This window comes from Anthonomus grandis, chromosome 22 (genome assembly GCF_022605725.1).
Source record: "Anthonomus grandis grandis chromosome 22, icAntGran1.3, whole genome shotgun sequence".
NCBI lineage: Eukaryota > Metazoa > Arthropoda > Insecta > Coleoptera > Curculionidae > Anthonomus > Anthonomus grandis.
Genome location: NC_065567.1, coordinates 4,229,083 through 4,241,999, shown reverse-complemented (window position 1 = coordinate 4,241,999; position 12,917 = coordinate 4,229,083). Strand labels below are relative to the sequence as shown.

Genomic DNA, 12,917 nt, shown 5'->3' with positions numbered 1-12,917 from the left:
GCTAAATTACGCTGTGTATTAGTAGAATGTGGATTTAAATATAAAAAGTTAGATAAAAGGATGGTTATTCGAATGGAATCTCCTCGAACTGTAACATGGCGACAGGAATATTTAGAAAAAATAAAGGAATACCGTCAATTAAACAGGAACATAGTTTACCTAGATGAAACTTGGTATGAAACTCATGATGTCGTTAAGTATGGTTGGGTGGACGACACTAAAAAGTGCTCACTAAGTGGACCAAGTTCTCGCGGTAAACGTGTTATAATTTTACACGCAGGTGGTGATAACTACTTCATCCCCAATGCGTTGTTAGTGTCGGCCAAAAATATAAAGGATTCGTCGGCTGATTACCATGAGGACATAGCAGCCAATCTATTTGAAAAATGGTTTGCTGAGCAATTGATTCCCAATTTACCTGAAAACTCGGTGATTGTGATGGACAACGCGTTTACATCACTGATTTTACATGTAAAATCGAAGGCTTAAGCCTAAAGCGGAGCTTAAATACCACAATGCATATGGCCATTAAAATTTTAATAAATATAACCAATTAATGGATTTTTAGAATATTTTAACAAATAATAGCTCTCTATTTTTTGCGCGGCTATGCTTTATAAAGAAGGTGCCGCTTATTCATTGTGATTTGGTTTTTTTGCTGTTCGAATTCATTTTAAATAGGCTATATGTTAGTAGGTTTATCCTCGGCTTTGTAATGAGAAAGAGTAGGTTGTTGTTAAAAAATAAGAACAGAGTAAAAAATTCTTATATACTTAAACTCAAATATCATAGCATGGATGCTAAAAATATGAAAGGTTTGACCTGTAAAAATACTTATTTACCCAATAAATTCTATCTAAGGTTGGAATTATAATTAAGGAAAGGCTCTAAAAATGTAGTTCAATCACAAATCAGTTTAAATTAGACAAGAAGGTATCAATAATTAAAATAAAATAAAATTTAACAAATTTAAAATTCATTGCACCATGTCATAAAAATTACAAAGGAAATAAAGTGAAATTCTTTTCTTTTTCAATAACGATGGAGTCACATCTGTGTGACAGCCGCCCAAGTCTGTGCCTCAATGGGAGGTATGTCTTTCAACATGTCTGGGATTTACTCCCATGCCTCTCATGGTGACTTCTTACTTAAAAAGGGGTTAAGGATAGGGTTAACATTTAAGACGAGTTTCTGGCTACCAGAGCATTTTACAGAAATAGGTCAGGATAAAAGAATTCAAAGTTAGTCAAAAAAAGTCAAAAAAAGTCAAAAAAAGCTTTAAAGCTTATTAACATGCAAACAAATTCAAATTTATTGGTCTTTTGTTTTCTGTCCTTATTTATCTGTTTTGTTATATTTATTTATTTTACAAGTATCAACAGCTACAAGGCCACTCACAGATACTAAATTAACATACGTACCTACATAAACATACATAACGTAATATAGCATAAATAAAAAGTAATAACTGTAATAAATAATAATACAATAACAATAGTACAATTGTATTATTTTTTCAAACTGTTTTAGACTAGTTGAATCAATGTCGATGTAGGAATCATATAAGTTAAAATATTCACAAAGTTTATAAATGGGAGAATTATTATAAAGGTTGGTTTGTGGATAAGACAGATAAAAAACTAATGGATGGTGTTAATTTTGTTTAAAGCAAAAGGTAACTGACTAAGAATCTCAGCACAATCTATTTTGTTTTTCAGTATTTCAAAAAGAGTGCACAAACATATTCTAATTCTTCTTTTACTCAGAGACATTTTATCAAAAACCTGCAACCAATGATCATTATCACAGCCTCTCTGGGGAAATATACCAAATTTCCTAAAATATATACACTTCAAGAACTTTCTCTGAATGCCTTCAACCATTGCCACCCAGATACTGTACTGGGAAGACCAAATAATGAACCCATATTCCAAGATTGGCAAAACTAAGCTACCAAAAAGATGGAGACTCACTTCAACAACACAAGCTCCTTGGTGGTTCTAACAATAAAGCCAGAAATTTTTTGAGCATTTTCTACTTTTGATAAAATGTGTTTAGAAAATGAAAGAGTCTGGTCAACAATCACTCCTAGATCCTTCTGCTGGGTACTCTTTGAAGTTTTCAATTTGTTAAATTTCATGTCAGTATTTCAATCGGTTCAGGACCTCTAAGAAAAAAACGATAAATCACATAATACTTTGACACCCTCTATTTCAGTTACTATTAAAGTTAGGATAAGGCAAGTTGACCTCAATCACATTATTTTGACGTATGGAATCTACTGTTGTTCTAGGTCCCCTTACTTTTGGGACACCCTGTATATAAAAATAATTATAATTAAAAAAAATGTTTTTGTTTACGTTTTTTTTTATGTGTGAGATGTTAAACTGACTCTGTGTTGTAGTTTCTCCTGAAGAAGTCACTAAAATATAGGACGAAATATTGAGAATAAACAAATAAGTTTTATTAGTCACAGACCGCTACCTGATAATAAGTTTGTATTTCTTTATATTAATGTAAACGTAATTTATTTATTTATTTATTTAAGTACAAGGCTCTCCTACAGATAGACTAAGCAATCCAATAACAGGAAAGCACAAAGTATCTTATGAATTTAAATACAAGTAAGCGCTTTGCCAAACATTACATTTTCACCAAACCTAACAAATACACCAAGCAATATAAACCTAACTAACTTATTTAATAGTATCTCTTATAAATGAATAATGACAATAGGGAAAAAAAGGACAATATTTATCGTTCTTTGCGAAATTAGGTAGAATTTTTTAAGTATCGCTTAAATGAAGCCATACTGGAGAAAAATATATCATTATTCAAATTAGTTTCTTGAAAATTATTAAAACTACGGGCGCATCTGAACAATGGAGAGTTAGACAAATAGTTTGAAGAATATCTTGAGATGCTAAAGGTCGATCTATTACGCAAAATATAAGGAAAAAATTTCCATATCAATGTTAATTATATGTAAATTTTCCAGACAGAAAGGGCAGTCTATTAAATTATTAATAATTTTATAAATCAATGTTAAATCAAAATTGTTTCAACGACTCTCTAAGGGCTTCATACCATAAAATTTTAAGTTATCATAGTAAGTAAAAAAATGTATAGACAAAGACATATAAAGCGAAAATTTACTATATTTACAAACTTGCGTTGAACTCTTTCAATTTGGTCAATATATTTGTGATACAACGGATTCCAAGCCACTGTCGCATATTCTATAATAGGTTTAACGAATGCATTATACAGGGTGTCTCACGACGAATAGACGCGATCCATATCTCGGAACCAAATGTTTCAAAAATTTTGAAAATTTGGCAACATGGCACAGTCGATTGGGGCCACACAGTTAAAATATTTTGACACTTGTGACGTTTCCGGTTAAACCGGAAGTAGGTGTCAACTTCGTTATTTTAAATGGAACACCCTGTATATTTTTACATTTTTGGCTTCCACATGAAATTCTAGGTATATTTTATGTATAATGTCCTATACCTAAGTGTGACCGTTTTTGACATATTTTGAATTTCATGTGAAAAATTATGTTTATAAGCCTTAACATAATTACCGATTACTCCCTTTTAGTAGCCTTTATTTATTGGTTAGTTTTGATTTTATTTTAAAGGAAGGATCGCTTTAAGAGACTGTTTTAATATTTGGCTAAAAAAAAGATACAGGGAGGTCAAAAATTAGCATTAAAAATTAAACTGAAAAAATCATTAAAAGTCAATTTTTTTAAATGGAAACCCCCCATTTTTATAATTTTTTCATAAAGATAATTAAAAATAAGGTTAATTTTATATAAGGTTATCTAGTCCAAAAATTGGTAGTTTCCGAAATATTGGCAGTTTAAATTTGGCCTAATATTAAAAGCCGCATAGTAACACGGCTCAAGGATTGTTAATTAGTTGGCCATGACGGTTGTCATAGTAACCGCTAGAAGCGGCAGTAAGATATTAGAATATAACAGAAATGTCAGTATTGCTTGTAATTTCGTAATATTTTAAAAACTTATATGCCAGGGCGATTAAATTATACACACGAAGATTATTTAAATTTGTTTATTATCTATGGAGAATGTAACAAAGTTTTATCGAGAACATGCCAAATATTTGCCGATGGATTCCCAGAAAAACAGAAACCATCATGTTGAGCTATTATGCAAATAATAGAAAATTTTACAAATTTTGCCAGAGTAACAAGGTATTTTAACAAATGCTCAAAATTTCCTTCTTGAACTTCTAAATATTTTTTACATCTGCGAATTAGCTGGTCATAGGTTGCCGCTCTAATTGACTCTGGAACTTTCAAATGCTTGTCTAACCCTTTCCATACAATCCTGCTGCGTTGTTAATGGATTGAAATAAACAATATTCTTTGTTCTTCCCCAAATAAAATAATCTAGAGCAGTTAAATCCGGAAAACGCGGAGGTCACAAAATAGGTCCGTTATTAGCAATCCACTTGTCATTACATGATGCATCTAAGAATCTCATTACAGGAAAGGTTTTGTGTGGTGGTGCACCATCATATTGGTAAAATTTTTTTAATAAATGTTTCGGTGTTCTGCCAAGGGTAAATTCATTAAGTATTCTGTATCCAATTCTAGAATATTTAAATATCCTTCTCCTGTAAAAATTGATACAGAATTAAAAATTTAAACGTAATATGCATTAAATTTATAAGTGACTTGCTATTTAAGTTTTCTTCGTAAAAGTGTAATTTAATGTGTAATTTAATTATTAAAAAGTGTACATTTCAGTTATAATGCATTGTCTTACTGCCGCTTCTAGCAGTTACTATACAACCGTTATGGCCAATTAATCCACAATCCTTGAGCCGTGTTACTATGCGGCTTTCAATATAAGACCAAATTTAAACTGCCAATATTTCGGAAACTATCAATTTTTGGACTAGATAACCTTATATAAAGTTAACCTTATTTTTAATTATCTTTATGAAAAAATTATAAAAATAGGAGGTTTCCATTTAAAAAAATTGACTTTTAATGATTTTTTCATTTTAATTTTTAATGTTAATTTTTGACCTCCCTGTATCTTTTTTTTAGCCAAATATTAAAACAGTCTTTTAAAGCGGTCCTTCCTTTAAAATAAAATCAAAACTAACCCATAAATAAAGGCTACTAAAAGGGAGTAATCGGTAATTATGTTAGGGCTTATAAACATAATTTTTCACATGAAATTCAAAATATGTCAAAAACGGTCACACTTAGGTATAGGACATTATACATAAAATATACCTAGAATTTCATGTGGAAGCCAAAAATGTAAAAATATACAGGGTGTTCCATTTAAAATAACGAAGTTGACACCTACTTCCGGTATAACCGGAAACGTCACAACCGTCAAAATATTTTAGTTATGTAGCCCTCATTGACTGTGCCAGGTTGCCAAATTTTCAAATTTTCTGAAAAATTTGTTTCCGAGATATCGATCGCGTCTATTCGTCGTGAGACACCCTGTATAATAATATTAATGATGATTGATTACTAAATCCCTTTGTAATTCGAGATATAAAACCGAGATTTTTTAGAGCTTTCTGAACAATGTTTTCTATATGAACGTCGAAGAGCAGTCTGGAATCCAACGTCCCACCTAATTCCTTAATAAACTCCACATACTTCAAGATAGTGCCCCCGAGATAGACATCACATTTGTTTTGTGTCTGAGATGGTTTTCTGCTAAAAAGTATAGAATGACATTTTTCTGGATTAATAAATAATTTATTTAAGATACAGTACTTTTCAAAATTTGCAAGATCAGATTGCAGGGCACGAAAATCTGATACCTTCTTAATTGTTGTAAAGATTTTTAGGTCATCTGCATATGCAAGATATCTACAGGTCGTTTAAAAAAATTGAGAACAAAATCGGTCCCAAATGAGAACCTTGCGGTACTCCTGAAGTTACGGTTGTACAAGAAGACTTTACTCCATTTATGACAACGTTCTGAGAGCGATTTGTTAGATAACTTTTAATGAGTTTGAGTAGGGCCTCGTGCACATTGAAATTCTCCAACTTCACGAAAAGTTTCCAGACCACTATCCATACTTTCATTGATACTCTGAATAAATGGTATTAAGTTGGTTATTAATTATTACCGATATTTTTTGGAAAAAGCCATGTTGGTTAACATCAATAGCTTCTTTGACCTTTTTTCCAAATTTTTCGTTGGTATATAATTTTTACCTTTCAATTTTGGACCAAAAATAAAACAGTTTTTTTTCCTTGGTTTTTTCATTAGGAATTGTCAGTTTAGCGCTTACATTAAAATTTGCCAATAACCAATTTAGGAAAAAAAAGGTACTATGGGAAAAGACGAGTTTTCTTTTTTTTTTCCACATTTTCCCTAATCTTGGGTTCTATAGTTATGATTTGATTCTTTGATGGTTTCTTTTATTTCGTATTTTTTCTCTGTTAATTCTTTTCATATTTATATAAATTTTACATTTTATATAAATGAATTTCAAAATAAAAATGGAAAATAAAGTAATTGACGTAAAAACTCTTTTGTCCAATCCCAATACATAGAGTATTACGGGACCTAATCTTTTCTCTTTATATCTTCATACTTATAAATGGTCTTTAAGCAGCAAAAAAAATTTAATTTGAATTCGTAAATAGAATTATTTTGAAAACAATAGAATTACTTTGAAAGCAATTATCATTATAGATGGCTCTGGAGAATCCAAATCAATATTTTTATCATATGACTTATTCCCTCCATCTCATATATCCTTCAATAAAAAGATTTATCTTTCCAGCACTAGTGACCCTAATCTATATTTTGATGCCAAATTTTAAATTTTATTAAACATTGACATTTCTCTTCGTGATTGTTGTGCGATTGAAATTTCGGGTTTGGCTGTTTTTAAACAATTTTTTGTACATTTTCAAACCGGCCGGCGAATTCGTTCTTTCGATCGCACAACACGATCTGAGACTATTTTCACTTCAGTGTTCGTGATTACTTACGTGAATATTAAATGAAGACATTATTTGTTAATTAATAATAAGTTCTGCCTTAAATGAACCTTATTCCTGATTATAATATATAATAAAACCGTCACTTTTCTCTGGAGGACCATACCGAGGCTAAGGTTTGAACTCAGAACCTAATGACGATACAACGGTTTCTTTTCCACCGTGTTGCCAGGGCGTCTTTTTGATAATTGTTGATATTTTTTTTTTGTAAATTCTAAAAAAAACTGAAAATTTCCACACGAAGTATAAATATAAGACAATTGTATATTAAGAACGTTGTTAGAATTAGTTTTAAATATATAAGTTTTAACAATGTTATAAATCACCATGCTATCGGAAGAAGATTGATGAAAAATGCCAAGTGTAGTATTCTAACTGTATTAATTGCATCTACTCAGACATATTTTTTTTATACTGAAATAAAAAATACACAAAATAAAAAATAAAGTAGATCTTTGGTTAATTAATAATTTATATTAAATTTGCTACCAAATAACATGTTTAGTATATCAATAGTATATCCGTGTAAATTGAATAGGTCATTATTGTACAATTGTTGCTCACAATTATTACAGTAGGGTTAACGTTGCAAATTTTCACTAAAATAAGTCACTAAAACTAAAATTCGCTCAGAAATATAAGTAAACGCGATAATTTTTAGACCAGAATTTTTAATTCAGGGTGCACACACAGACGTTGGCCCATTGTGCACCAGAACTTTACTATAAGATGTTAATTTGTACTCTTTGGGAAATAAGTCCTTTTTTGCTTTTTGATTTTTTTTTGCTCTAATACCATCCATCATGAATTTAATAATAACAATAATAATATAATAATAAGCTTTATTTCCAACAGGTTACATATACCCAGTTACAGGAGAATCAATTAAATATATAAATGTACAAGTACGAATGCATGAACAAAGAATTGCTATATAATATAAAAAAGTAGTAAGTTTGAGAAAATAAATAATAAAAAATCAACACTAAATTAGGATAAGAATCAAGAATTAATTTAAATCAAAAGAGCAGAAAAAAAATGAGTAAATAAATGTATTCAAACTAAAAACTAAATAACCTAGCCTCCCCCACCGACCATACGCAGGTGACTCAAAATAAGTGCCAAATTGTCATGGTGAATGTCACAAGAATCAGCAATAATGTTAAAGTTTTGACACATAAAGTGAATAGGACTCAAGGTACAGAATGTTGGACCAAGTTAAAAGCTGGACACTGTCTAGATCCTGGGCGTGGTATATGAAAGCAAATCCTTTGCAAAAGGGATGGGCAGTCAATTTTACCGTTAAGTAAATTAAACAAGAATTTCACCGAATGCATTTCTCTCCTCTTCGCAAGTGACCGTTCAGTTTATCTAGAGAGCAGCAGGTTATGGTCAAAACCCCTTGGAGGATAGACTCCATCATCCTTAAATGCCAAACATTTAAGGAATCGCCGTTGGACTGATTCTAATAGGTGAATGTGCTGGTTGTAAATGGGAGACCAAATGAGGGAGCTGTAGTCCAGCCTGGATCTAACAAATGCATAGTAGAGAGTTTTGGCAGTGGCAGTGTTCGAAAAAAGTTTTACCACATTACACTTGGAAACATTAAGGTTAAGCCGGTTCAAAGTACACCAATGGTGTACAGTATTGATGTTCTCTTGCAGTTGACCACAATCTGCTATAGAGTCAATCCTATGGAAAAGTTTAGGTCATCAGCATATGCTAACCGAGAGCAATTGAGGGTGGAGATCAAGTCATTAGCGAAAACGTTAAAGAGAAGGGGGCCCAAGTTAGAGCCCTGAGGAACTCCAGAGGTAGGTGAAAAACAAGCAGATCTAAAGCCTTCGACCACTACAAACTGAGAGCGGTCAACTAAATAGGAGTAAAGGAGCTTTATCAAGCGATCGGAGAATCCAAATTGGCGTTCAAGCTTATTTAATAGGATGAAGTGGTCAATCTGGTCAAAAGCCTTTTGAAAGTCTGTGTAGATAACATCGATTTGACCTCTATCATTAAGTGCTTCGCACACAAACTGAGAGAAGAATGCTAGGTTTGTAGTACATGAGCGGCCAGAAACAAAGCCATGTTGATCGTTGGCCAGCATGGACTTAACCTTGGGAAAAATTAATTTATAAAGAGCCAACTCGAATAACTTTGAGAAATTGCACAGAATGGATATAGGGCGGTAATTTTGTGCTTTATTTCACCTATTTATTAATGTATATTGTCATTCTTAATCTTGCAAAGATTTTTGAATTGATTTTAAAATACCAACATTATGAATATTTTGAAAAAGTCGCCTTTTCACGGTTAATCAGTTTAGGTCTAGAGTAAAGAGATTTATTTCTGGTGCAGTCATGAGTGTGCTAGAGTATCTTGTGGGGGTTTGTTTGAGGATGTATTCGGTATTCGATTGCCTATCTTATGATACTATTGTACAAAAGTTACAGTGCTATGGGATTGATTCTCATGGCTTGCGTCTATTGTCTGTACGACTGAGTTGAGGTTGAGCATGGCATTCCTTAGGATTGCGTTCTGGGATCCCTACGATTCCTCATATATGTCAATGATCTTCATAAGGTGGCTCCAAGATGTTAAAATGTGGCAATTTGCAGATGACACAACCATAGCCAGAAGTGGAAAAAGTCTTGAGGCTCTGTCGTTGTCTAACCTACATGGTAAATATTTGGTTTAAGAGTGGTTTAACTGAAATATACTATCATTCCACGGAGATCAGTCAGGGTAGTCAGAAGACCGTCAGGGTATTCTTTCGTCTTTTTTTGCGAAACTTAGTAAAAATTCTTCCTTGTCATGTATTAATACAATCCTACTTGTGCTATACTGACTTTGGGGCACTTTTTTCATGCAGCTCTCATTTTTGCTCTGCAGAGGAAGGCTTTTCGGGTTATTGCTGACAAAGGCTATAGGCAAAGCTTGGCAAAGATCTTGGAAAAATCAGTGTCTTTTAACAGTGAATCGATGGATGATTTACAAAAGAGAATCAAGGAACTAGGTAAAGAAAATAAAAGACTTAGGAAGGAACAAAATAATCTTAAAACGAAAGTTGCAAATTTGGAGAATGAAGTAAATAGATTAAATGGCAAAATTAGTAAAAAATTTCAATGAGATCCTGTATACAATACAAATGCATAAATTATTTACTAAAATTTGGACAAAAACTGATTTTAAAATAAAATAATGTTTTTTATTTTGATCTTTTCTTTTCAGGCTTAACAAGAGGTTTAGTAGCAGTTTTGTTGTATTATGATGGCAGAAAGGCTTTACTAACAACCTTACTTTATTTAGTGCAGGTATGTGTTTGATGCTCTATTGATCTTAACTATGTTTTAGTATTCCCTTAATATTTTAGGCAAGAAGTGGATTACATTGGACCGTTTGTGCTAAACCCGAAGTGACACAATTTGCCACTGATTATACTAATCAACTATTAGAAGGTGGTTTATTTTATAGGATTTTTGAACTCCTAAGAACCTTGGATTTAAGTAAGGAAATTGAAAAACTGCAAGATAATTTAGCACTTGGTGATCCTAAACACAGACGCCAAGTTACAGATCTTTTTAATGACATTCGATTTCTTTTGGCGGATATTGTATTTTCTTGGTCTATTCAATGTGGACTTCCTATAGAACCTACATTAGCTCTTATAAATTATTTAAGGCATGTGACAATTGAGTCCGTAGCTACAGGGTCTATTGATGATGTCGCTTTGTATTTAGAGGTAAGTCATTAGAGCATCGCCAGAGTATTAACAGATTTTAAAATATATAACGTTTGATAACTAATTTAATAATGTTGTTTAGATGGCTTTACTGTCAACTATAGATTTAAGTATTTTCCATACAAGAGAAGATGGAGAAGAAGCAGTTCAATCTCTGCCGATTCTAAAAGATACTAAATACCTCTTTGCAGTTGTTAACGAATTTATGCCCTCTAAACCTAAATGGGCATGTGAAGGTAATTAATTATTCTATTCTATTCATTTATATATGGAAATTCTTACAAATAATAATTACTTTATTAGGTCTACAAAGTTTATCAATGTTTGGCTTGTCCGTCTGCTTAGCATCGTTAAGAGTCCTTCCACAAAACTATCAATTTCAAGATTGCATAAATAAAGAAGATATCCTAGTTGATGCTGCCATAGAGGCGAATGTTTTTACTTTTATTCATAACGTAATACTTGAGAACTCCAAACTTTTTAAAGAACCATTCTTATACAAAAGAATGCACAATCTTTTAACAGATTTTGTTGTTTATATGTACCCTAAAGCAAAAGACTTGCGAATGAAAGCAAATGAGGTCAGCAGAACTTTGCAGGTGTATACTAGGGAAGGTTTGGAAGCGCCTGCAAACCTACCAAGGTACTACCGGCATTTATTTAAATATGTGTTAATTATCTTCAAGATATTTTTTAGATATTTTGAGGATCTTTTACTCTCTATAGGCAAGTTTTATGCAAATAACAATATTGATCCCGAGTATACTGTAATGTGGTACAGTCTAATGGAAGTAAATCCAAGGCATAATTTGAGAGTTCCACCTAGATCGGTAGCTCTTTTTAAGTTTGTTAAACTTGCAGGTAAAGAATTTTAAAGTTTTTAGTAAATTGCATAGACAAGTACATTTGAACACTCTATTAATGACTATCTTTTTAGGTGACATGTTACCTTCCAATTTATTTGTACCATTTTTAAAAATGCTTAGTGGACTTTCATCAAATAAGGCGGCTGCTAGAAACTGCTTCAACATTTTAAAGCAATCGGGTGAGTTTTCTGTTATTCTACTATTTATTTGTATACTAATTCCGTGCAGCTCAGTTCGTGGATGAGAAAATACCAATGGGATTACTATCCAAGGAAAAATTATAATTAGATTTTTTAGTTAAAAAGAGAACGATTACACTTTACCGATTTCGGGCCGATAAGAGAGGAAATATAGTTTTTTGCCTACGTGATCTACGTGATATTTAGGATTTAGTACTTTAGTAACCACTGAATCTCCTATTATTATAACTATACATTTATACAAAAAGGTTGAAGTAGGTATATATATATACGAAATCTAAGCAAACGCGACATACCGATTCCCGCCAGTCCTTTATCGCATCTCAGCGCTGTTTTTGTCTCTGACTTACTTTTATTACTATGAATTAATACGTTGCTTTCAACACGCAAGACTAATTAAATCTGAACCATTAGTTTGTTCTACTTCTTTTCAGACTGAAGCAAAAAGACCATTTCATATTATAAGCATTTTTTGAGGTTTTCTACGCGTTTTATGACTGTAAAGTATAATGTTTATGGACAAAAGGTTTTTAATTTTTATCGCCTAATAAAGAGGCTAGAAATGTCGACAGTATTAAAATCTAAGGCCTGAGTTTTATGTGACCCCAGATTCAACCCAGATATATTGAGTCTTCTTTAAGGCTTACTTATATAACCATAATTTAATTCTTATTGATATTCGATTTATTAAGATATTTCCATCGTATAAATAATAATAAATACAATAAATAATCAATAAATTCTTTGTTATAAAGATTCGACAATGATCATAGTATGCGTCAATCTCAAGCTTAATCTAGGTATAAATTAATACTTTTAAAATCATTAATAAATCAAACAGAACATATTCAAATATAAAATACTTTATTTGCCTATAAAAAGAAAAACAATATTGCCTAAAAACTAATTGCAAGAAGAATCATAATTTTCTTAGACAAAAGGATGGTATCGCGACACCTGTCATTAAGTATGCCAGGAGTGATATAACCCTACTACTACTACTACTGCTAATATTTCGCGTTGGATAAACTTAGAAACTTAACAGAACGAAAGAACAGAACGAAAATATCTGGTAAAAAAATTGTAATT

General features: G+C 31.7%; 2 protein-coding genes across 2 annotated transcripts in view; one reads left to right on the top strand and one right to left on the bottom strand.

The window, feature by feature from the left end:
- LOC126748597 (uncharacterized) overlaps positions 1-12,917 on the bottom strand; it is a 356,494-nt gene that overhangs the window by 200,383 nt on the left and 143,194 nt on the right. The window lies entirely within an intron of this gene.
- Positions 1-12,917, top strand: part of LOC126748590 (nuclear pore complex protein Nup205) — a 69,563-nt gene that overhangs the window by 18,250 nt on the left and 38,396 nt on the right. Inside the window, 6 exon segments of the mRNA XM_050457929.1 lie at positions 10,252-10,334; positions 10,394-10,762; positions 10,845-10,998; positions 11,066-11,405; positions 11,460-11,623; positions 11,700-11,807. Of these exon segments, the coding sequence (XP_050313886.1) occupies positions 10,252-10,334; positions 10,394-10,762; positions 10,845-10,998; positions 11,066-11,405; positions 11,460-11,623; positions 11,700-11,807 (1,218 nt within the window).